We start from the raw sequence: 25,269 nt of genomic DNA on the forward strand, positions 1-25,269 counted from the left end.
GTTAAAGAAATGTGGCTTTCCGCCAATCGTCTCATTATATAAAAAGAACTCAGTATGAAGAGGACCGTCCTTGGAAATAACATTTGAATTATGTAGTTCTAGCTACATCACAGACATGCTTCCTTCAATACGTAGGCAATGTATTTGGTATTTATTGATGCCTTCGTATTAAATGGTCCCTTAAAGACTACACATCAATCACGCATATATCAATACTTCTGTACAAACCTAAAATTACACACAACTATTGTGTTATTTATATTAGATTATTTATAAACGTCTGACCTATGCGGGCTTCTTTTCAATTAATTTGGATGGACATGCACTTTTACTGTTTATGTGTTTAACCTTTAATATCAAAATCATCGTGAGCTTAAAAAGATCTTTTTCGTACTTGGGAATATGTTCTTTTTCTGTGTAAATATGATAATCGACTGTTTTTGCCTGGTTTCTATCCATGTGTATTGTGATGTGTGTCACACTATAGCCGTGTGAATCTTTATAATTATCTTAATAACTGACTGGCTTCGCTTCTTTACTGACATTTAGGGATGTCATGTTTAGTACCACGATTTAAAGGATGATTGTGTAATTCACCTTGGTTGTGCCACTATCATAATTATAATGACGAACAATATAGTCTCAAAACATCTACAATAACTCAGCGGTGATTCTTTTTTGTATATCATTTAAATACAGTGGTTAAATAAGCATTGTAGTATATTTGCTGTAAGTCGAGATTCATTAAGCTTAAGTTAAAGTGAACCGCCATACCATACTCGGCCAAAAACCTTACTGAAAAGAATACTAAAGAATAAAAGGCTGATTTCTAATATCAAGATTTCAATAGTTGAACGGATATATAAAAGTAACTGATTAAATTAACAGTGGAATATGCACGTGTAATACCCGTTTGACATTACGTACATGTATACTGATATAGAACAGAGAAAGCCATTGATGAAGATACATTTAATCATAAAGATATATTGGAATAGCATTTTAAAACAACATATATTTAGAGGTAAAGCTTTGAATTTCTTGTCATAGTTGTAATGTAATGAATATTTATATTTGTACAATTTTACATCCCTGTACGTATAAACACTGTGATCCAGGCATTCATATATTCTAGTAGGCGACTTTTTAATATGATCATGTCAGAGTTTTTTGGGGTTTTTTTCTTTTAGAATTTATTCATTTTAGTTATGTGGATATGGCACAGCGGTATAGGGTGTTGTGTTTTTACTATGTTACATAAAATATATAATATATATATTTAATCAGTGAGGTAAAAATGACAATACAGAAAAGTTTATTCTCGGGACCATCCAGTCGTTTTATGTATACATACCACAGCTTTATATAAAAAAGAACATTTCACATTGGTGCAGTGATGGTCGGCCTAATACTCTGACATGATCATAGTGACAAGTCGTCTATTAGATGATAAGAACATCTTAATTACAATGCATATACATAAACTGATGTGAATTGTACACATATTATAAATATTCATAACAGTACAACTTCGTCAGGAAATACAAATCTGTAACCTTCGGATCAACAACATATTAATAGAATCATTTAAATCATGTAACTGGTCTAACCAAAAATATATGACTAAGTTTAAACTGCCCCAAACATAACATACGCTAAAATCCTTTAATGAACAACATTCAAATAATGTTTATACTTGTTTAGTAATCAGTTAAAGTCATCATCTTAACCTACTGCTGTTAAAGCAAATAAAAATCTAGGATCCATTAGAAAGTCTTTGCAAGCACTGCTGAGTTACAATCCTTCAAAATACAACATTATAATTCATCAATTCAAAATAGATTGAAGGAAAACGATGAGATTGAACGAATGAATGCACCGAATTTTAGATTATACAGTCCAATGTTTTGTCTCCAGTTCATTCTAATATGTTGGCTCAATATTTCATGTTTCTGCATATACATATAAAGCACATTATAGCATGGTCAGTATTCAACCAGTCCGTAGTAATTTACACCGATGTTATGTGACAGGAACTGCATCCGTTAGTTCATTCTGGCAGTATGCACGCGTCAGTGTCCTTGTTTATTTGGTTCAGGAATTGGAGATACGCTAAAATGCAACAATAAGAATTTTAATATATATGTATACCTACATATGTACGTAATGTTAGCGTCCGAAATAGTACCATCTGATGATAATACGAAAAATCTAGGAACTCATTAACACAAAATGTTTGTGTGTTCGTGTAATTACAATGTAGGTAAATATGTACCTATTAAAACGAACCGGTAAAAAGCTTAAGCTTATAATACAAGCTTAAATATCTAACACCAATTAAAGTTAGTTCCACGTGAACAACTTACGGGTGCTGCCTGTTCCGGTTTCTCGGATTGCTTCCACCTGCATATTCCTATTTTCTCTCCTTGAAGGTGTCGTTACGTACCTGTGAACAAAGAACAAAAATGATCTCAAAGAGTCAACAAATTATTGTTCTATTACAGTGCCATATTGATGCAAGTCGTTCCTGAAATATTCCTTATTACAGCATATATCGACCAACACATATCGATCATTATTGCGATAGCGTGTACTTACTGAACGACCTTGTGTATGTGAAGTTTCCGGAAGCTCTGGATCGCGTTGATACATTTATTATAGGCCATTTTTACATCCAGATTTTCACAATGCTCCACTACAAGATATAAAAATAGCGTTATAGACCGATAGTGGTTTAACACATGTTATCCACTCGACATATACATGCAAACAATCAACAACATTACTTCAATTAGCAGTCGCATGGTATCCAAACACAATAAGGGCATGTATTGAGACTAATAATGTTCTAAGTCAGATCATATGAAAATATTGATATCCATGCGAATGGTTTCCTGTTTAATCCTTCATTGGCGTCTAGATTGTAACATTCCCAAAGTTTAAACAAATCGACCGTATTAACATATTATTAAATTTCTCCTTCAGAATTGCTCAAATGTCACCTCTCGTACCTATAAATTAGTCCTGGTGCTTGATATCAGTACCAAAATGACCTCATACACAGAAATCAAGACAATAGATTAGCATGCTTTTTCCTCTTTTTTTTTTAAAATCTGGTCGCCGAATTCCACACAAATAGTTGCCAAGGAATTACATTAATTTTCTCGGTCTCATAATCTTTCATTCTGTTTTTAAACATGCTACATTGTACATTGTATATCGTGTTCTTTTTTTCAAATGTTAGAAAAATCTATTTAACAAAGTTGGCCTCAGAAGATAACGTATTTATTGAATTAATGATTGTATGATTCACACATATCAGTGTATTATTTACCATAGTTTCTTACGCTGCTTTCATTCCGCATATATTTGCAGAAGTCGCTGTGTTCTTTTAGCATGTAGTCTCTCACTTCGTCAAGGAACTCCTTTTCCTCTGTTGAAAAAACAAAGTGGGAGACTTATCACAGTTCGTATTCTTACATATGTTAATTTCAGCTAGCTATGATAACATAACACCCCCGAGTGACATAATTATGCAGTGCAGATTGACCTTATGCTGTCTAACGGAAAAAAAAATTGTTGAAGGCAAAATATTAAATACGTTCTTGTGCGTTTTAAAGTGACATCATAGTAAAATATTTTTGTACTATTTTGCTTTTATTACTCCATATCATATATCTAGTGTTTCATCTTACGAAAATTTGCAATTTGATTTTGCTGAAATAATATTATGTACATGCAGATGTACGTGACCTCCCGACTGCATCGACTACGGTTTAAAAGGGTTACAGCGTCAAATACAGAACACAGATGGTCAAATGGCAACATAAATCACAACCAATCTGGTACGCTGCTTGGAATAAATTGTCTCACTTTTTCATAACATTTAATTGACATAAAAACAGTCACGCGATATTATCAGCGCTGTATTTTAGAGGGAATTCCAGACTAGATATTGGATGGTTAATGGCAAATCGATAATGTAATCAAGTGCTCACGATATTTCCTAAACTGAAAAATAATTCAGAAAAAGAAGGTCATGACAGATTAAAGTGATAGTAGCGTGATGTTATCAAACTTATTCCTGTGTATTGCATTGTGATAGTTATGAAATAAACATCTCTAGCCTGTATTGCTGACAAAAGGACGTAAGATGAAAGGTACCAGTTTAGTACATATATATGCTTTGTTTAAGACAAATCATAAATGTGATTCAGTGTGATGTAGTTTGATCCACTACGACTTTAAACTGATTGTATACCCATACCGTGGGAACAGAGGCCTCTGCTGAAACAAATAAAGACAGCATGCAATGTCATAATACTAATATTTCACATATGTAGCCCGTCAATGCGTTAGAAAAAAAATACTTGCTTCGGATCTGGGGCCCAGTGTCTCGTTATAAAAGTAAATGCATGTGTCTAATAGGAACACATAGCACTTACCTCCTTCATGCTCGATGCCTAGTGCTGCATCCAGTACCTGCAGGGTAGTGCTTTGGGCAGCACTCCCTCCCTTCATCTGAAACATTAAAGATTTATCAACACAACGTGCATTGTTAGCAATATACTGACAGTTGCACAATATCAAACAAAATATTTCAAAGATTGTTACCGCCCTTTGGTTTGTTTGGTTTGGTTTGTTTTTGTTTAACGTCCTATTAACAGCCATGGTCATTTAAGGACGTGTCAGGTTTTGGAGGTGGAGGAAAGCCGGAGTACCCGGAGAAAAACCACCGGCCTACAGTCAGTACCTGGCAACTGCCCCACGTAGGTTTCGAATCCGCAACCCAGAGGTGGAAGGCTAGTGATAAAGTGTCGGGACACCTTAACCACGCTGCCACCGCGGCCCCTTGTTACCGCCCTAGCAAATTAAAATTTCCCTTAATTGGAACACAGGGTAAATCTAAGAATGTCAACATCCGTAATCAAACTTCCCGTGACGCTGGGCTCCGAAAAAAAACCCCGTGTAACTCCATAAATATAGATGATAATGTCTGACCGTCTAAATCGAGACAATATGCAAATGAAGCTCCAACATGAGGCTTTTCAAATTAAGCAAGGCAGTGCGAAAGTTGATGTTCGGATGTAAACAAAATGGTTCAACGAAAAATGTGCTTGACAGATAACAGAAAAGAAAAAATATGACACCGATAATATCCCAAGATATCTTTGAAAGCCTAGATAGATTGTGAGAACAACATCAAGCAAGAAATGGAAAAGCCTGCATCCTTCATGATAATTGATAATATATGAACACAACATTTTGTATATCAATTAAGGCTTTATATTAATGAAAATCAAAATTAAATTAAAGTTTTGATCTTTGTTAAAGTCGATGTCGAAATGAAAAGAAAGTTTAATATCTGGGTACTGGAATCATGCACGGGACCGGCGTGCAATTTTCACTCAAACCGAGGTTACATAATGGTCTCGCTTTCATTATTATCGAGTTACTCGCCCAAGTATAACCTTTACACAGGGCTATTTATTAATGAACTATTTCCCTGGTAAAACCGGACTCTAGACTGTCTAATAAAGTAGATGAAAACAGGAATAGACATCTAAAGGCAAAATGATTTTATGTTTTGAATATGATGTTTTATTATCTACCTTTAAAAGTGATAGGATCTATCATATTCACGAGTAGAAAGGATGCCCAGATTTTCAAGAAAAGGATGAGTGAACGAATAAATACCTTTAATTTACTTTTACTGACATTATCGTAATGGGCATGATATTCACGATTGTTTTCAGTCGGACGCATCGATGGATATCCCAGAAGCCCAATACCTTGTAAAGTTCAGTTACAAATAAAACCTATGTTTAAATCAAAGCAAACAACGCGTGTTGATTACGCCAAGATGTGCTGCACACCCATAGATGTGCTTTACACTAATATGATCAGTACATTGGTTGTTTCTCTATCACCTGCTACAACCTAGTCCTGTTTTGTTGTTGTTGACATATTGGGACCCACTTACCATGTATTCTTGTGCAGCTATTATTAACTTTCATGCGTTTTGGTATTACGTATTATATGCTAATATCAATTAAAACGAACGATGTGAAGATTTATCTTAAATCTATCTTAGATATTTTGCGTTTAAAATGGGACTTATATACAAACCGGTTTTGGTACGTCCTCATATACGCCTTCATAAATGAGACCTTCAGGTAGCGGTTCCTTACCACCACCCCAGCTAAAAGAGAGAACGCTTCATGATAAACAGGTTAGCATTTTAAATGTTTGTACATGGATATTTTCATTATTTTAACAACTACAATCCTATTTGTGATTAACGCATACTGTTACATTTTATTTACAGTTACCCTGTCTTAACAATATATTGAAATAATATTTAAACTTTTAATACGGTATTTACATAAAATCTTGATATATTAAAATAACAATTATACTCTTACTCTGCAAATGAAATGCATATGCTTACCCTGTGTAAAATATCCGCAGGTTATCGTAGAAATGTGCTGGTTCCACACCTCCTGAATTATAAATTTCAAATAAAAAATCGTTCAGAGTTAAGGCCTAAAACCTTAAAATTTTAATACACTTTCCTAATTGTTTCATTCACCTATACCTGTGTTGAAGACTAATGTAAATGATAAACACATCTTTTATTGCACTCTTTGCTATAATGAAGTAACCATGAACAATGAAAGATACTGTTACTAATTATTTAAGTCATTGCGAAAACACAAACAAACCATTGATTTTCTTGAATGTTTCACACATTTCTGACAGCACATTTGGAATGACGTTCAAGGCTGTGACTAGTGCTGCGTCATCCGCTTGACCTTCTGTCGAATACTTCATGGCGTCAATAACAGCCTTCAGTGTAGAATATACACACATATCGATTTCGATATCATATAAATACATACTACAGAATGTAATTAATGTCTCGACGATAGCTTTCAGTGTAGAATATATACAATATAGAATGTAATTTACACCTCGAAGAGAGCCTTCGGTGTAGAATATATACAATATAGAATGTAATTTACACCCCGACGATAGCTTTCAGTGTAGAATATATGATTTTAATGATTGATATTAACACGTCTTTGACAATAAAGCTTAGGTTGACTTTGAATATAAAACATAGAATATAGTCCATGATCATTTACATATCGACACCAGCCTACACATAAAACATAGCATATAACTTCATGTCAATATAAGTCTATAAGGTAGACACGTCTGTGACGAGTTACCTTTATGGCTGGTGCGAACCTCTGTTCTATGATGACATGGGTGAGGATGAACCATTCAGCACCATTACCTCCTGGGGTCTGATACATGGCATTCAGATTCCTGGTTTTATATTGATAATAAAGAACATGTTTGATAACCACTCATGCTACTGACGTGAGTACTCCGGTGAGTTGGCATTTCACACTTACCTTACCCATTGTTTAATATGAGGACGAAATAGTCATTTCTCAATGCTATTATTGATATGCATATTGATAAAATATTGTCAGATATATTGTATGTACATCTACATGTCCTGTATGATATATTTAGTTATCATGAAATTTAATATAATCTATCCATAAATACATTTAAAAACTATAATGGTGACGATTATTTTCCCCATTTTTATAGTCGATTGGTTTATGTAACAAACTCGGTTTATTTGTGAAATGTTTTCAAAGTCGAGGTATAAAGCAAAATCTGTTACTCACGAGAAGTCAAATGGCCTGGAACAAAGAAAAAGAAACGTTCAAACTATTACCTGTAATTGTGGTAATCGATGAGTGACATGATTTCCAAATCATATTGTGCTAAAGGAGCTTAATTCAAAATCACATACCCATTCATATCTTTCTTCTGCCAATTGGCCAATATCATGCTAGGGTAGCTTAAAATTGGCTTCATCCCCAGAGCATCTGACACACGTGTCAACGGGACTGCCACACATCTGGGAAGTCTCTGGAATGGGGAAGGTCAGCATGTTAGTTTAAAACATAAAATGTTTCCATTTTTCTTTATGATCAGTATACACATAAATGCAAGTATGTATATAATCCACCCTGAATCAATATGATGTTGTATAAGGTATACCAATATATCACGGAGTGTCCTCTGGGCAAATGTCAAGGGTAAATAATTAGCTAATAGCTGAAAAGCGCATGAACAGTCAATGATTAACGTAAACAACCAAGCTTTCTTACACATACTTGTCATCTAAATGTTAAAAATCACCAAACTATATGCTAAAAGTATGAGGATTGTGATCGCTTTGTTTTTGCTATAAAAATTCTTTAATGAGATTAGTACTTACTATATTGCAGGTTATTTGAAAAAAAAATAATGCATACATATTGTAACATATATCTATGTTTATCTTAGAAAAGTAAAAAATGCAATATAGTGATCAACAGTTATCGCCCGAAACAAAAGTCATCTAACGAACCTTTGGTACGTCGTTTTCGCCATCCTGCCAAACATATCCAGAGGTTAAGAATGTCAAAATTTTGTGCAGACATAGTTGTTGCAACTTGTCTTCTGGGATGCAGAGGTGGCCGTTTAACTGAAAGCATATGCGCATGGCATCATTTTAAAACGTCATTAGATATTACACGTGGTGTAGATATTTTGATAAGTGGTTAATAGATACATTTCTTCTTTGAAGGTTGACAAAATTATAGATAATATTTCTGATGTTAGTTAGATGTGTTCATAATACAGTTATAAAGACAATGGTCTTATGCAATTTTAGGTTGTCGAGAAATATCAGGTGATACAAGATATCAGACATCACTGTGGCAATTGTCAAATGTATTGTTGAAGTAAAAACTATATACATTTATTGACGTTGCTCTTTGGAGACATGGAGATGCGTTCACCAGGGGCGTTTTGTGATTGGTCGACAATGCGCGCGAGGTTACTATTAATTCAGCGGTCTCGTAACATAGAATAAAACCGGGGAAAAGCCGTGTGTTACTTTCAAAATTCAAATTCAATTTTTAAATGAAATTTCACTTTGATGTTTTTAGTTGTGAGCACTAATATATCACTGAATTGTGTGGTTTCGTCATGAGTATAAACAGTAAAAGCCACAAACCAAAAAAAGAGAGGTCACATATAGTATCTGAAAAAAATCCTTACCACACAAGGAAGAAATAAGACAATAACACGTATTCACTGTTGTTTCTTATTAGTCATACAATAAACATTTGTCGATGTCGGATATATATTAACGGTCGGCAATATAGGAGAATATTGTTGAAACAAGATATTCTCAAAATCTTTAATAATCATGCTGTTATCCTCACTAGAGTCTGTAGCACACACTAGGATCATTTGTTTTATTGGATTAAACTTTATGAACGTATAAACATTCATTTTGTTTTGGCCTTGAAATGCAAATGGCGGTTTTGAATAATTTTACACCAAATGGCATATGCCCCGTTATCATACTACTTAGACATCCTGATCATAATAAGAATGAATGTTTTAAGACGAATAGTCAAACTGTTGAGTTTTGGGACTTTATACAGAAACAAAATGTCTTTTACCTAAAATTCAACTTTTCCTTAAAACAGTTGCATGTTTACAGTTCTTAATCGTAATCATATTTGTGTGATAGTATTAACAACCACGTTACAACAGTGTTGAAAGCAGAACGGAACTTTATACCTCCTCAATCTTTCTCCGTATGCTCTTTTCCTCCACATACTGTTTCAAATGTGCAGCTATTTCCTCGAATGGGCTCCAGCACTCGGGAAATTTTACCTATTTCATTTAAAGAATAATAAGCTATAATTTTTGTAGTATCGTATTTATTCATCTGTCTTAATTCTTAAATACATATTTGACATTTGTAAATATCGTAATTTTATTGAACTTTGAATCATGGGATAACATTACAAACATTTTAAATTGTTTTGATAGATATATATAATTGTAAAATCCATTGTTCAATGCCAATCCCTGCAAATTATTTACTAAATATTTAGGTATTATTTAAAATTATTTTTTAAACAAAATTACATGGATAGTTGAATAAATGAAATAGCGTTATTTCTATTGTATGTCATGAGCTTACATACCATAGAACAATCAATAAGAAAGCCTGTCTTCGTAGAAACCAGAAACTTCTCTTCAATCTGCTTCAGTGAAAGATTTGTCATAACTAAAACCAAAATAATGTGTGTTTGATTACTTGAAACATAAACGGATATTAGATTTTATATTTGTGTGATGTCGGTAGCGATGTCAAACTAACTTTTAGTATATTTGTTTAAAATTTTCAAATAGATTTATCGCCTTTTGAACATTTATGATTATTTTGGAGGCGTGGCGTTGTCCAACGTAATACCTGCAACGATCAGAAGAAGGCGTCCAAATACACACCGAGAGCAGGGGCCAGTGATATCGGCTCATTGAGAAACAGATCCGACCGAGAATGTGAATCGAACCCCACACTACGGATGCTGACCTGTGGCTGTATTAGGCATATGATCTACTGACTCGGCTGTCAACAATATTTACACATTTGGCATTGGGTACTTTAGTAGAGGTGAATATATAACGAATAGATAATAATTAAGATGTGTTTTATTTGTACTACATTAAAAGATGCGAAAAGTCAGTGAGTACATTAAAAGAGTTGCAATAGTGAATAGCTTGGGTGAGGTGACTAGATAGTGAGTACATTGAACTATTTCACTAGACATTAGATACATTGAGAGTTCACTAAACAAGGAGTAGCTTTAGAGAGTTCACTAAACAGTGAGTATATTGCGGAGCTCACTAAACAGTGATTACATCGAGACAGTTCACTTAACAGTGAGCACATTGAGAGAATTCGGTAAACAGTGATAACATTGAGAATAGACATTGAGTACATTGAAAGGGTTCATTAAAGAATGAGTAACTAGTTATCTGCTGTACCAGAACAATGTGTGCTCTTCTAAGACTGTGTATTTGTGACAATGTAAAGAACATATCATGATGAGGGTCACATATATTCTGGATCTATATTTAAAGTAGTAAATGAAACTACCTAATGTTTTAGGTACAAGTGCTTATAATTTTACACTAATGATCAAATGACATAGGAATGCATCATATCATAACGTATTTCGGAAATTCCCTCATCTGCCTCTTAGCTTTGTTCATGCTTGTATCATGCACACGGACACGTCACGACAAAAAGTGAAACCGGATGTCATCATAGTGCCGTTTCCTAGTATAATGTCATCTTTCTATGTATACAATTTCAGTTTCATGATTAACCAGTGCTAACTCCGTACATTGTGTCGTAAATCTAGATATACAGCAATTTGATTCACTCTAGCAGTGTGCCTTGTCTAGACATAGCGATAAGATAAGTGAAATCTAAAATTGTATTCGAAACACTTGCGATACTATTTAATCGAATGAAATTATAAAGTATATCCATGATTCATTATCCATTTTCGGAGAAAGCTCTTTAGTTTACCAAGAGATATTCTTTGGTATTACCGACAGTGATTCATCGGTATAGCCGGAATGACTGTCACTTTTCCTACAAATGTTTTTACGGTGTGCGAGTGTTATCCAAACAAAGGCTTTGATAAACCTGGCAACGACGGCTAATGTTTGATGTTAACTTACCTAGACTAGAGACATGCATGGTTATCAATACTTACTCGGAAAGTTTTAAAATTGTAACTGGGTTAAATAAATAAAAAGGATCAATGAAATGCTAGAAAAATGTAGTAGTTATATCGTATAAATGAAATAGCTAAGCTTTCTTTTATCAAAATCATGGGACTGATCATTTGATACCGTGGATAAGAAAATGATATTATTTTACTGATTATATAAGTGTGTCAATGATTTACTATGGTACCGTTTCACCCGTGTATAAAGCTGTTGCACGGTTTTTAAAATGGGTTTCTGCTTTATCCATAATTAATTTTCTTTCCAATGATTAAAATAGCAAGAATCGGCAAAGGTTCGATGAGCTTAGTTAGGTCATCTCCTCAACAAATACATACCTTTATCAACAAATAAACACCTGTATCAACAAATAAACATCATCTGTATCAACAAATAAACACCTGTATCAACAAATAAACACCTGTATCAACAAATAAACATCTGTATCAACAAATAAACACCTGTATCAACAAATAAACACATGTATCAACAAATAAACACCTGTACCAACAAATAAACACCTGTACCAACAAATAACACCTGTATCAACAAATAAACACCTGTATCAACAAATAAACACATGTATCAACAAATAAACACATGTATCAACAAATAAACACCTGTACCAACAAATAAACGCATGCACCAACAAAATAAACGTCTGTATCAACAAATAAACACCTGTATCAACAAATAAACACCTGTATCAACAAATAAACACCTGTATCAACAAATAAACACCTGTATCAACAAATACATACCTGTATCAACAAATAAACACATGTATCAACAAATAAACACCTGTATCAACAAATACATACCTGTATCAACAAATAAACACATGTATCAACAAATAAACACCTGTATCAACAAATCCATACCTGTATCAACAAATACATACCGGTATCAACAAATAAACACATGTATCAACAAATAAACACATGTATCAACAAATACATACCTTTTACAACAAATAAACATCTTTATCAACAAATAAACACCTGTATCAACAAATACACACCTGTATCAACAAATAAACATCTGTATTAACAAATAAACACATGTATCAACAAATAAACACATGTATCAACAGATACATATCTTTTACAACAAACAAACACCTTTATCAACAAATTAACACCTGTATCAACAAATAAACGCCTGTATCAACAAATACATACCTGTATCAATAAATAAACACATGTATCAACAAATAAATACATTTTACAACAAATAAACACCTTTATCAACAAAAAAACACCTGTATCAATAAAAACATACCTTAATCAACAAATAAACACCTGTATCAACAAATACACACCTGTATCAACAGCGTCAATATATATCTATATAAACACTATTGGCTATAGCTATGGTGTACAGATTAGTTTTATGTCTTCGATTTCACTTTTAGATTGATATGGATCTGAATGATGATTCTCTTATTTTTTTTTCTCCTTTTTTGTATTCTTTTATTCCTCTTTTTTTTTTTGTATTCACAGTCAATGTTAATACGTAGAAAAAGTAAGATTTTCAAAACAAAACAGATGAATACCATCAAACACCTTTAAACCAATACCAACTGACTCATCAACCAAAACACCTTTAAACCTATACCCACTGACTAATCCACCAAAACACCTTTAAACCTATACCCACTGACTAATCCACAAAACATCTTTAAACCTATACCCACTGACTAATCCACCTACTGACTTATCCACCAAACCACCTTTAAACCTATACCCACTGACTCATACACCAAAACACCTTTAAACCTATACCCACTGACGTATCCACCAAAACTCCTTTAAACCTATACCCACTGACTAATCCACAAAACACCTTTAAACCTATACCCACTGACTAATCCACCTACTGACTTATCCACCAAACCACCTTTAAACCTATACCCACTGACTCATACACCAAAACACCTTTAAACCTATACCCACTGACTCATACACCAAAACACCTTTAAACCTATACCCAGTGACTCATACACCAAAACACCTTTAAACCTATACCCACTGACTCATACACCAAAACACCTTTAAACCTATACCCAGTGACTCATACACCAAAACACCTTTAAACCTATACCCAGTGACTCATACACCAAAACACCTTTAAACCTATACCCACTGACTCATACACCAAAACACCTTTAAACCTATACCCACTGACTCATCCACCAAAACACCTTTAAACCTATACCTACTGACTTATCCACCAAAGCACCTTTAAACCAATACCCACTGACTTATCCACCAAACCACCTTTAAACCTATACCCACTGACTCATACACCAAAACACCTTTAAATCTATACCCACTGACTTATCCACCAAAGCACCTTTAAACCTATACCCACTGACTCATCAACCAAACCACCTTTAAACCTATACCTACTGACTAATCCACCAAACCACCTTTAAATCTATACCTACTGACTCATACACAAAAACACCTTTAAATCTATACCCACTGACTAATCCACCTACTGACTTATCCACCAAACCACCTTTAAACCTATACCCACTGACTCATACACCAAAACACCTTTAAACCTATACCCACTGACTCATACACCAAAACACCTTTAAACCTATACCCAGTGACTCATACACCAAAACACCTTTAAACCTATACCCACTGACTCATACACCAAAACACCTTTAAACCTATACCCAGTGACTCATACACCAAAACACCTTTAAACCTATACCCAGTGACTCATACACCAAAACACCTTTAAACCTATACCCACTGACTCATACACCAAAACACCTTTAAACCTATACCCACTGACTCATCCACCAAAACACCTTTAAACCTATACCTACTGACTTATCCACCAAAGCACCTTTAAACCAATACCCACTGACTTATCCACCAAACCACCTTTAAACCTATACCCACTGACTCATACACCAAAACACCTTTAAATCTATACCCACTGACTTATCCACCAAAGCACCTTTAAACCTATACCCACTGACTCATCAACCAAACCACCTTTAAACCTATACCTACTGACTAATCCACCAAACCACCTTTAAATCTATACCTACTGACTCATACACCAAAACACCTTTAAACCTATACCCACTGACTAATCCACCTACTGACTTATCCACCAAACCACCTTTAAACCTATACCCACTGACTTATCCACCAAAACACCTTTAAACCTATACCCACTGACTCATCCACACACTAAAGTATATAATGAATACAACCATAACGTTTTCATAATATCATTTTTATGTATTTATTCCTGATAAGGAGAACATATCAAATACTTATAATTTCCAGGCATGTCTCAAAACTGTACACTCGAATGGGTATAGTGATTTTATGACTTTTATTAAAATGATAATACAAACAAAAAATACGTAAGTGCTCGAAACGTCTTCCATGTGGACCGAAAACTTTGGTAAAGACAATGAAACATACACATCAAATAACATAATATTTACATTTCTAAGAATTTAACTGCACTTCGATTCGGGGTTATGGGAAATAAGATCTCGAACAAAACAAATAAAACAAAAACAAACAAAAACCGCTGCCGGCAATAACTAAATAAGTATATGCTTAGAATAAAACAAATTTGACAATAAAATGTTGAATTATTATTAGAGTTAAAAAGTTCAAGTTTGTATTACTCATAAAATATAGGTAAAAAGGGTATTCAAAACAGACCAGGCGTACAAGCCGATCATGGTGATATTTTTGTCCGCCTATTTTGGAACTTTTTTTTTTACTCTGATATTTAATTTGTATCAGATCGAACAGAGAATTTAGCATTTTACACTCTATTTGACACCTGATGATTCTAAAGACTTTTCAAAACCTGATCCTTTGAAGAACATTACATGTGCAGATGGCCTTAATTGTCTTTAAATTAATAAGCTTATCATTGAGTGACCGCAGGATGGCAAAAAAAAAAATGTTTATAACGTTTTCAAAAACATAATTATAGTTGATTTTTGTGATATAGTGAGCTTTAATTAATGTTTTATGATAGTTTTAATCTTATATTGAGTTCACCCTTTATGCACCATTTGATCAAGCCTAGTGTATGGCACTATAAAATGCGGTAATGCACGTCACCTTTATATGGTTATTGTAATAATCCGACCTCTCTATTACAAAGGAAACAAGCGGAACATGTAAGCCACAATAACTATTGACGAGCTAAAGACAATGCATGTTTGGTGTAGGGTTACACAAAAGCTATATATAGTACAATGTATACACCTATTCTACACCATATATACGATTTTTTTTCGGCTATATAAAATGCATATACATAACTACCTTTAAGAAATATACACTAAATTGATATACTTATAATTACACCGATAGTGTAAACAACTGCATTAAGAAGGAGTAATAAAGATACCAGGAGCACGCTGGACCTGGAACTGGCGACCTAACTATCGACCTTTCGCTCCAAAGGCTCATACCACCACACATAATAAGTCAACAGTGGATATATATAGTATCAAACCTTATTTTATGCTGTATATGGAGACATACATGTAGTTAACTTTCAAGAGTCATTAATAAATATCCTTTAATTCGTTTCATAGAAATGAATACATTTGTGTTAGATGGCCCATGAAAATAAGTTGATTTCGATGGGCCACATATAATTGTTTCAATTTCTAGTCCATTTGCATTGTTATTATATTTGGGCAGTTATTGAGGCCCTTTGATTGATGTTCGGACAATTATTGACGCCCTTTGGTTGATGTGTTTGCAGTTGTTAACGATCATGGATGTATGTGTGGGCAGTTATTGAAATCCTTGGATTGATGTTCGGACAGTTGTTGACCCCTTTGGTTGAAGTGTGGGCAGTTGTTGACCCTTTGGATTTATGTGTGGGCAGTTATTGACCCCTTGGATTGATGTGTGGGCAGTTGTTGATGCCCTTTGATTGATGTTCGGACAGTTGTTGACGACAATGGATTGATGTTCGGACAGTTGTTGACGACCATGGATTGATGTTCGGACAGTTGTTGACGCCCTTTGATTGATGTTCGGACAGTTGTTGACGACCATGGATTTATGTGTGGGCAGTAATTTAAAACTATGCAGATTTTAGGTATCATGCGCTACTAGACATGCAGATCGTATTGTTTTGGTATCGCCATATGTGATATGTGCATGAAGACAACATCACTTATGACCCTAGATCCCTGCTTGAACAAACGCACTGTTGTCATGGATATCAGCGTTTCTTAGCAACCGTAGGCAAAGGGTCAAGGTCAAAGGTCAATCGTCAAGCTGGACAGACGTGCGAAGTGGAGTTCCACAAGGGAGCGTACTTGGGCCGGTACTCTTTCTTATCTTCATCAACGACATTCCTAACGGTACAAGATCCACTGTCAAATTATTTGCAGATGATACGAAAGTGTACGGCCCCAGTGACTCTGAGCAAGACACAGCCATCATCCAAGAAGATTTAGACAAACTACAGTTGTGGTCAGACAAATGGCAGATCAAATTCAACCCCTCAAAATGTTCTAGTTTACACTTTGGCCAAAATAATAAGAAAACCAAATACAAACTGAAAGATCAGGAAATACAAGGAAACCCTGAAGAAAAAGACCTGGGTGTTTTATTTGATCCAAAACTAAAATTCAGTGCACAAGTCGCATCCAGTGTCAAGAAAGCTAATCGCATGCTTGGCATCATCAAAAGATCATTTGAAAATTTGGATAAATTCATGTTGACAACCTTGTTTAAATCTCTTGTAAGACCACGACTAGAATATGCTGTCACAGTCTGGAGCCCGCAGTTAAAAAAAGACATTGTAGCAATTGAGAATGTCCAAAGGAGAGCTACTAAACTGGTCAGGAACATATCTCATCTCTCTTATCCTGAAAGACTCCGCCACCTCGGTCTCCCATCACTCCAGTACAGGCGGAAAAGATATGACATGATACAGGTGTTCAGAATTCTTAATGGGATAGATGTGACTTCAGAGGATCTACTACAACTAACTGGAGAAGGCAGGACAAGAGGACATAATAAGAAACTGGCAAAACCATACACAAGACTAAACATTAGAAAGCATTCATTCCCAGCCAGAGTTGTTGACGACTGGAACAGTTTACCAACTTCAGTTGTCAATTCACCATCAATCAACTCATTTAAAAGCAACCTTAACAATTACTGGTCTAACAAGGAGATCAAGTTCCACCCATCCTGCTACACGTACTAGTTAAATAACGACCCGCCAATAACACCTACCACCTATATAGTCTATACATGTATATAAAGATAGTGACCCTAGATACAGATGGTGTGTCAACTGTTAATAGTCCAAATATGAAACTGAACACCAATTCGTCTTTTGTGAATGAAAATTGATGACCATATTGAGGAAATTAGAATATTGTACAATATTTAAAAAAAAAAAAAAAAAAAAAAAATTTTTTAATGAGGAATCTACTATACTTGATACATAATTAAACATGCGCACTGTAAATAGAAGTATATAAACAGGTGGTCAAGAAGCGGACACGCTTACAAGAAGACCGATAACTGCTATTGCTATTGCTATAAGGGTTTTTGGTCTATAGACAAAGATTCTGTCCCCGCAACACCATTTTGCATTCACATTCTCACTCTGAATCTGTTTGGACTTGAGACAGAGCAGTCACTGTTACACATAATTTTTTAACTTAATATTTCATATTTTTTATAATTTGTACCCATATATGGTTGCTTAACATTATACAACAATGTATTAAATAAACAAACGACGGATTTATATAGTATAAAACAGTATTTCATGTTGGATATGAGAAATGTATCCGTTATAAATTCCCTTATGAGTCAACCTACTGCAACAAGCGAGCTTGTGTCTCTGAAAATTCACCAGGCTGACACAAATATTATCATAATTAAAACGAGCTTCTGAAATTAGTTCCAACACTGTACAGACGGGACCTCAATATCATATAGATTATAGGGTATAGATATCTCTGATCACTTAAATAATTACAATTACAGACGATTATACAGATATATATATTTTTAAATGTCAGAGTGCCAAATGTATTGTGCTTAAGACGTAATCGGGCTGGTTTATAAACAGTCAGCTATTATGTGTTACTGAAGATAATTTGGTCTCAATGTAAGTAGTGGTAATCAGGGCGTGAACATACCACGCTCATACCCTTGAACCGCATTTACAATGTGTGTATATATATATGTGTGTGTGTGTGGGTGTATGTGTGTAGGCAGTGATATACCATTGTGTACAATTATCTATACCTAACATATGGGTTTTATCATGCTTCTCATTGACAAAAAATGCCTATTCATTGTGTTAAAGCACAAAATATGGCGCACTGATACAGTGCATCCACTCTCAGCAGAAGTCCATAACATGTGTCTAGAAAGGTAAAACAGGGCGTTTACTGACAAAAAAAAATCTTATTGAAAGAACTAAACTTAATATTCTCTCTGGCAAGTTAAAACGAAATATGTTAATTATGACTCGAATCTAAATGTCACCCTTTCTTGTGTGTCTGTACTTGCAAGGATGTTAAACAGCCTAAGACAAAGACTGGTGGACATTTGAAACGCCTGATTCCAGAAATAGAATTAATTCCATTCGTATTTTCTCTTAAAATATTCATTTACCAACTGTTGTGTATGTAATTTCACGATTATCACTTGGTCAATAAGTTAATGAGTTTGATTACGATGTGAAACTCAGAAATACTTAGTTATATAACAACAGACTTAAAAACATAGATATACACCCCATCCGCAACATAAATCATGATATATCTTGTACTTGTACTTGTATCTTGTATTGTAAAGGTCGTCAGGGGCGACATTTAACCTTTAACCCGGATTTATTACATCATGTACCATCACCTTTGACATTTAAACTTGACCGATGACCGATGACCGATGACCGAGGTATTAATCCGATTTCTATCGCTAGACATCAATATGTGACATCTAATAAAACATGTTCATTATGATTATAATATTAGCATGTCTTTGGTGACCGACAAATCGGGTCTCGTATGCAATTAACAGCCGATGCCCAACATGTGAGGAGTTGTTAGTCCACGTGACTTTAAGTGTCACATCATGATCTTTATAGGAACAATATTGTACCCTGTATGTACCCTAACGTTCTATCGAGTGGCTGTGTCTTCCCACGGTGTTTTATGTACATACAATAAGCTATCCTAATTTTGTTATCACGTAACAATCTAGCATTGATCATTTACACCACATACACACGTACACGTACTTGAATCCTTTCACACAAAATGGAGAGTAATGTTGGTTGGTAAATAGGTGAGCAATGGTATTGAGATAAGATGATATACCTTTAAAGGTTCGAAAACTATATTACCATCCTCCGTAATTTGGAATGTATCTTAAGGTGAGAGCGAATAACAATTAATGACATTCAGAAGAAATTCTATCGTTCTCTGTCTTAAATAATTATATTTGGACCGTAACTTTCGGTGCTATAAGCGATTGGGCACTGTTATTGATTAATTTATATATGTTTCCATGTTAAAGTTAAATAAGGCTTTCATAATAAAATAGAGTATTTTATTTTTTCAAATTAATATTTCAACATTAAAATATCATTCAACGCATGCGTATGCAACATATATATCATGAATGGAAGAAGATCATAATACCGTAGGAGAAAACAATGAATCATTTCCTTTCAAAGTATCTTACTGTACAGGTTTAAGTACAAGGGAAATGAGACAACATGCCTAGCCTGTACAGGCCCTATGTTAGTATACACACATTTAATAATAACAAGAAATAAAGCACAATTTAACAGTCCGATCCTGTCATTAATATCTAAGCACTGCGTTACACAGAAAAATTATGTCATCAAAAACAAATTTAAAAGATAATAGATAAATGACAAATGAAAACCTCACCTCTTATCCTTTTTTAAATGTCATGATATTTCATTTATATCAAATAATAAAGGTTTTTAATAAATGATGTCTATTTACAATCGTATATTTACATCTCCCGATTCGCCGCGATATTGAAATTCGTCATACCTAACGGAAGCAGTGAATAGTATTTTATTTCTGTCAGCTTCGTTTTTTAAAAGTAACCTCATAAACTTTTTTTCATAAGATATTTGATATATTTAACAAGATATATATCTTTCATGAGATATTTTATAAATTAAAGAAGAAAATTAATTGAGATATAAAATAAAATTTTAAGATATCTTGTATAATAAGTAAGATTTTATATAATAAATAAGATATCTTAAATAATAAAAGAGATAAAAAGAATAGTTTATGAAATATAGTATATCTTTTATGAGATATCTTATATATGACATTAGATATCTTATAAAAGATATAACATATCTCATTAACTTCAAATAAGATATAAACTTATAAACATATACAACATTATCTCATATACATTATAAGATATCTTATGTAATAGATAAGATATTTGATTTGGTTAAATACAAGAAGGGTTTTACTCCAAGATTAAATGACAACTTGGTTTGCCATACGTAGGTACATAACCTTGACGTATAGTGTACTACGTTTTACTCAGAAATGAAACGGTTTAATATATGACCGATATCAATATTGATTATCAAAACGTATTTAAAATATTAAGGTAAATAGTAACTCAACCTTTTTTTATTTTACAATTATACATCAAGTATGAAGTGTAACTTATGTATTTTATGTTTTAAGTTAAAAAAGGTTTTGTATATCAAAATGTAAACGTGTCTGTAATCATTTGTGATTTGTCCGTGCTTTTCAATTTATTGATATTTTGAATTCATTTATTTACCAATATATCAAGGGTATTATGATTTGTTTGTAGATTACTAACTGGAAGAGTGCTCTGAAAATCGGAGACACCTACATGTAAATCAAAAGATATAACATGAATTTTATCTCGGTATATTTGTAAGGATGACGTACTGTTGGTCACAAGAGATGTTATCTCTGAGTAGGTATCTAATGGATGTTGGTAACTTGAGATGGTATATCTGAGTAGATATGTAAGGGACGACGTACTGTTGGTTACAAGAGGTATTTAAAGATGAACATATGTATACAAATGGAAAAAAATATTAGAGAATTAAAAACATAAAACACCAAAAATTCCAATTCCAATTAAGTACTAATCACGTTCGATCTCAAAAGTGTGAAAATTATGGGTACGGAGAACAATTTAATGTACTGAGTTTCTAATGCAAAGCAATGCTTTCACCTTATCGTCAGCCTTTGATGTAACAATTGTTGCAGCAACAAGGGATACCGAAATAAATACAACGCCGTAATTATCAACTAACATCGATAAAACGAGTGTAAAATACGAAAGACATATAGATTTATTTGGATACCCTTGAATCTGAAAAAGAAAACGCCCTCCTCTTCATTGACGACACCCGCAATGAAAGCAACTTCTATCCTTATATGGGCTACTATATAAAACATTATAGCTTGGTACATTAGAAACACTTCATATCAAAGATATAATTGTATCAGAACTGTATAAGCGAATCTTGACTTTGTTGATTCTGTGCGTAAAGTGTTAAATGTATTTAAATGTGATGGAGGGAGACACGGAAGTGTTTTGCAATGTAGGAAACACCTTAAAATGGCGGCCAATATCTAGCTTAGTCAATTCTATTTTACACTGAACATATTCCAGAAGATTATCTTAGTACAGGTAAGATATACCAAGCGTTTACCTTAGTTTGATAACAATTTGTAAACTATCCAATTTGTCTGCCTTTGTATAATTGTGTGAAGAATACTATTCATGAAGTCACTGCGCCCCGACTGGGTCTATTTTGGACACGGAGACAATGGAACGGAAGGAAACACTGCATTCAACACTTCATTCGGTTATAACCGACACTATTCATGACTATAGATATAAGTATCATTATGTAAATGAAGAAAGCATGTTATCAAGTGATATACATTTCGGGTGATTCGGGCTGCTTCTGAATTCTCATCTTGTTGTAATATATAAATGTTAAAGACTTTTTACGTTGAGACTAACTAATTACAGAAATACCATTCCAAGTAAATCAATGTCTTACCTTCAGCCATGATGTCACACCCGCAGAATAAATAAATCTACCTGGTGTGCTCTTTTATAAGTAACGTCATTTATTTTTGGACACACGTAACTCATTTCCCGGAATCCAGAATGACCGTCAGGTGGATATGACCGCATAGTTGTACGATTGCGAGGCTACACAACAATATAGAATATAACGGTAGAAAACAGGCTGTGCTTTACGTTTGTGACGATAATGATAACACACACAATGACCACTGGAGTTGTTATCAACCACAAGACACTGCCAAATCACTAAATTGAAACACGCAAAGAATGTCATTTGGAGTTTCATCTATATTTAATATATATTAGCGATATTGATAATGTCCGATTTCTCATTGTAGCTGTGTATGTATTTCAGGAATGCATGCATAGCTCAGACAAGTGAAAAGTGAAATATTGTCCGTTCTAAAACTCCCGTTTTCCCTTTGAACCTCGGCTTTTACTGCTAACGTACACAGATACGTATCGCCCCGTTGTTTTCAACCTTTTTTTGGTATTGCTTATGCAGAAAATTCGTATCGGCTTGTGTTCTGAATCCCTACTTTTACTGATACCTCACACAGATACGTACATGCATCGCCTGGTGTAGACGTACCAAGGAGTGACTTCCCCTCTACACACAATGCCGTGAGTATGGGGATGTCGCCTGTGTCCTCTCCACAGTACCATAATGAAAATGAAACCTTAGTCCTTATATATAATTTCCCTGATAGTACATGTAGCATCAACAGGTAAAACATATCGGTAATTATGGATTGACCATGGCAACCCCTTCCGTACTTTTAAGGGTTTTTTTGTTTTGTTATTTCTTTCAGGAAACAACAATGCTATCGAGAAAAAAAAAAGAAAAAAATAGGATAAACAATGATATCATTGTTAAGAGATATAAAATGTTTGATGTATCTTGTTACGAGGCTGATAAACTGCTTGTGTAGTCGCGTGATATCTGGAATTTTGTGCAGACGTCGGAGATTCCTTATGTCATACTGGGCAGAGTTCCAATGTTGAACAAGTTAGACGAATCCTGAATTCCCAGGTATGTGTCAAGTGCTTGGTATTGACATCACAATATAAATAAGTATTAAGTATTGATCATACGAGCATTGGTTTTCTCAGAACCAGGGATTTAAATCATAGTCTGCCTCACAGTGGCGAACGCTGAACTGTAAACGTCAAATGTGAGTTAATATTAAGAGAGAAACTAGAAAGGAGAAAAGTTGTTTAGAAAGAAGAGAATATGTCAAAAGTCAAGTCGCTTCTTACAAATATCCTGTAATGGGGATAGCATGTATAAAATTCAAGTTCTACCTGCACGACACAGGAAGCAAAACTAGTAATGCATTCGTATGGATTTAAATTTGGTACAATTATACGAACATTTGGGTTTAAGACGCGCTTTTATTATACAGTGTACATGTTTACAGATAGGTACATATATACGAAGGTTGTATGTACAAGGTTATCCGACAGACTGGTCTGGCTTTGTGAGCTTCTTGTGCATATTTAATTATATAACTACATATACATATTTATATCGCTAGCTCCCTGAGATCACCAATAGTTTTAATTAAAATAAAAATGCAATGGACATAAGGCTTGTTTTGACGATTTAACATAGGGTATATATATCATGTATCTATATTTAGTGTTCCATAATAGCCTACTTTATTGAATGGTAACTTGGATCGTCACCAAAATTTTCAAAATTTTCAAACTTGATATATGTCAAGAGACCAAATGGTGTATGAACCATAAAATCATACATAAGATTTATGTATGGCGAACTTCGGTAGATACAATAGAACAGCCTATGGAGCAAGCATAAGCAATTGTAGTAGTGAACAGGGAAAGGTCTAGCTCAACATGCTTATATGAGATTAAAAATACAGATGCGGTCGTTGATTAGTATAAATTATATTAAGCAACAAACGTTCTATATATTTTGATTATCAAAATTCGTAAAACCGAATGTTCTCGTCGATGGGATATATCGGTGAACGCTGTCTGATATATCAATAGTTTAGTCGAATAATCAAATGTAGAATAAAAATGCACTACCACATTTAAAACCACATGGAAACGAAAATATTCTTATAATGGGAAAAATACCCCAAGGGATATTCCAACCCGGCACACTGTCACCAGTACTTCAGTAACATACCACTTAGACCACACGACTGATTCGTCATTGTGAATAATCTTGTACATGTATATCATTTTAAACTTGCATATACACGTATGCAATGCACATGTTTCCCTATATGATTATCGACTCGTCCGCAATCAATATACTTATCAAAGTTCAACACGACAGGTCATTCTTGTCGGACTGTACACGGATGTTATACTAAAAGATATTTTTTCTCAAAAAATGTTTATTGCCATGTAAGGGTATTTCATTTGAAATAGTACGTCACATATCTCTCAACTCCACTCAAACCTATCTATATAC

At 34.1% G+C, this 25,269-nt stretch overlaps 1 protein-coding gene across 1 annotated transcript; it reads right to left on the reverse strand.

The window, feature by feature from the left end:
- Nucleotides 1–962: 962 nt before the first annotated feature.
- Nucleotides 963–22,894, reverse strand: LOC117329738 (indoleamine 2,3-dioxygenase 1-like). Its single transcript, XM_033887843.1, has 15 exons — nt 22,792–22,894; nt 10,080–10,162; nt 9,667–9,762; nt 8,441–8,557; nt 7,838–7,956; nt 7,710–7,724; nt 7,236–7,335; nt 6,726–6,849; nt 6,452–6,503; nt 6,130–6,202; nt 4,446–4,521; nt 3,335–3,433; nt 2,599–2,695; nt 2,367–2,446; nt 963–2,112 (listed from the first exon to the last, which is right to left on the reverse strand). Exons 1-15 carry the CDS (start codon nt 22,799–22,801, stop codon nt 2,051–2,053), a joined length of 1,203 nt encoding a protein of 400 aa, XP_033743734.1. The 5' UTR covers nt 22,802–22,894; the 3' UTR covers nt 963–2,050.
- Nucleotides 22,895–25,269: the final 2,375 nt, after the last annotated feature.

This window comes from Pecten maximus, chromosome 1 (genome assembly GCF_902652985.1).
Source record: "Pecten maximus chromosome 1, xPecMax1.1, whole genome shotgun sequence".
In the NCBI taxonomy this organism is placed as follows: domain Eukaryota; kingdom Metazoa; phylum Mollusca; class Bivalvia; order Pectinida; family Pectinidae; genus Pecten; species Pecten maximus.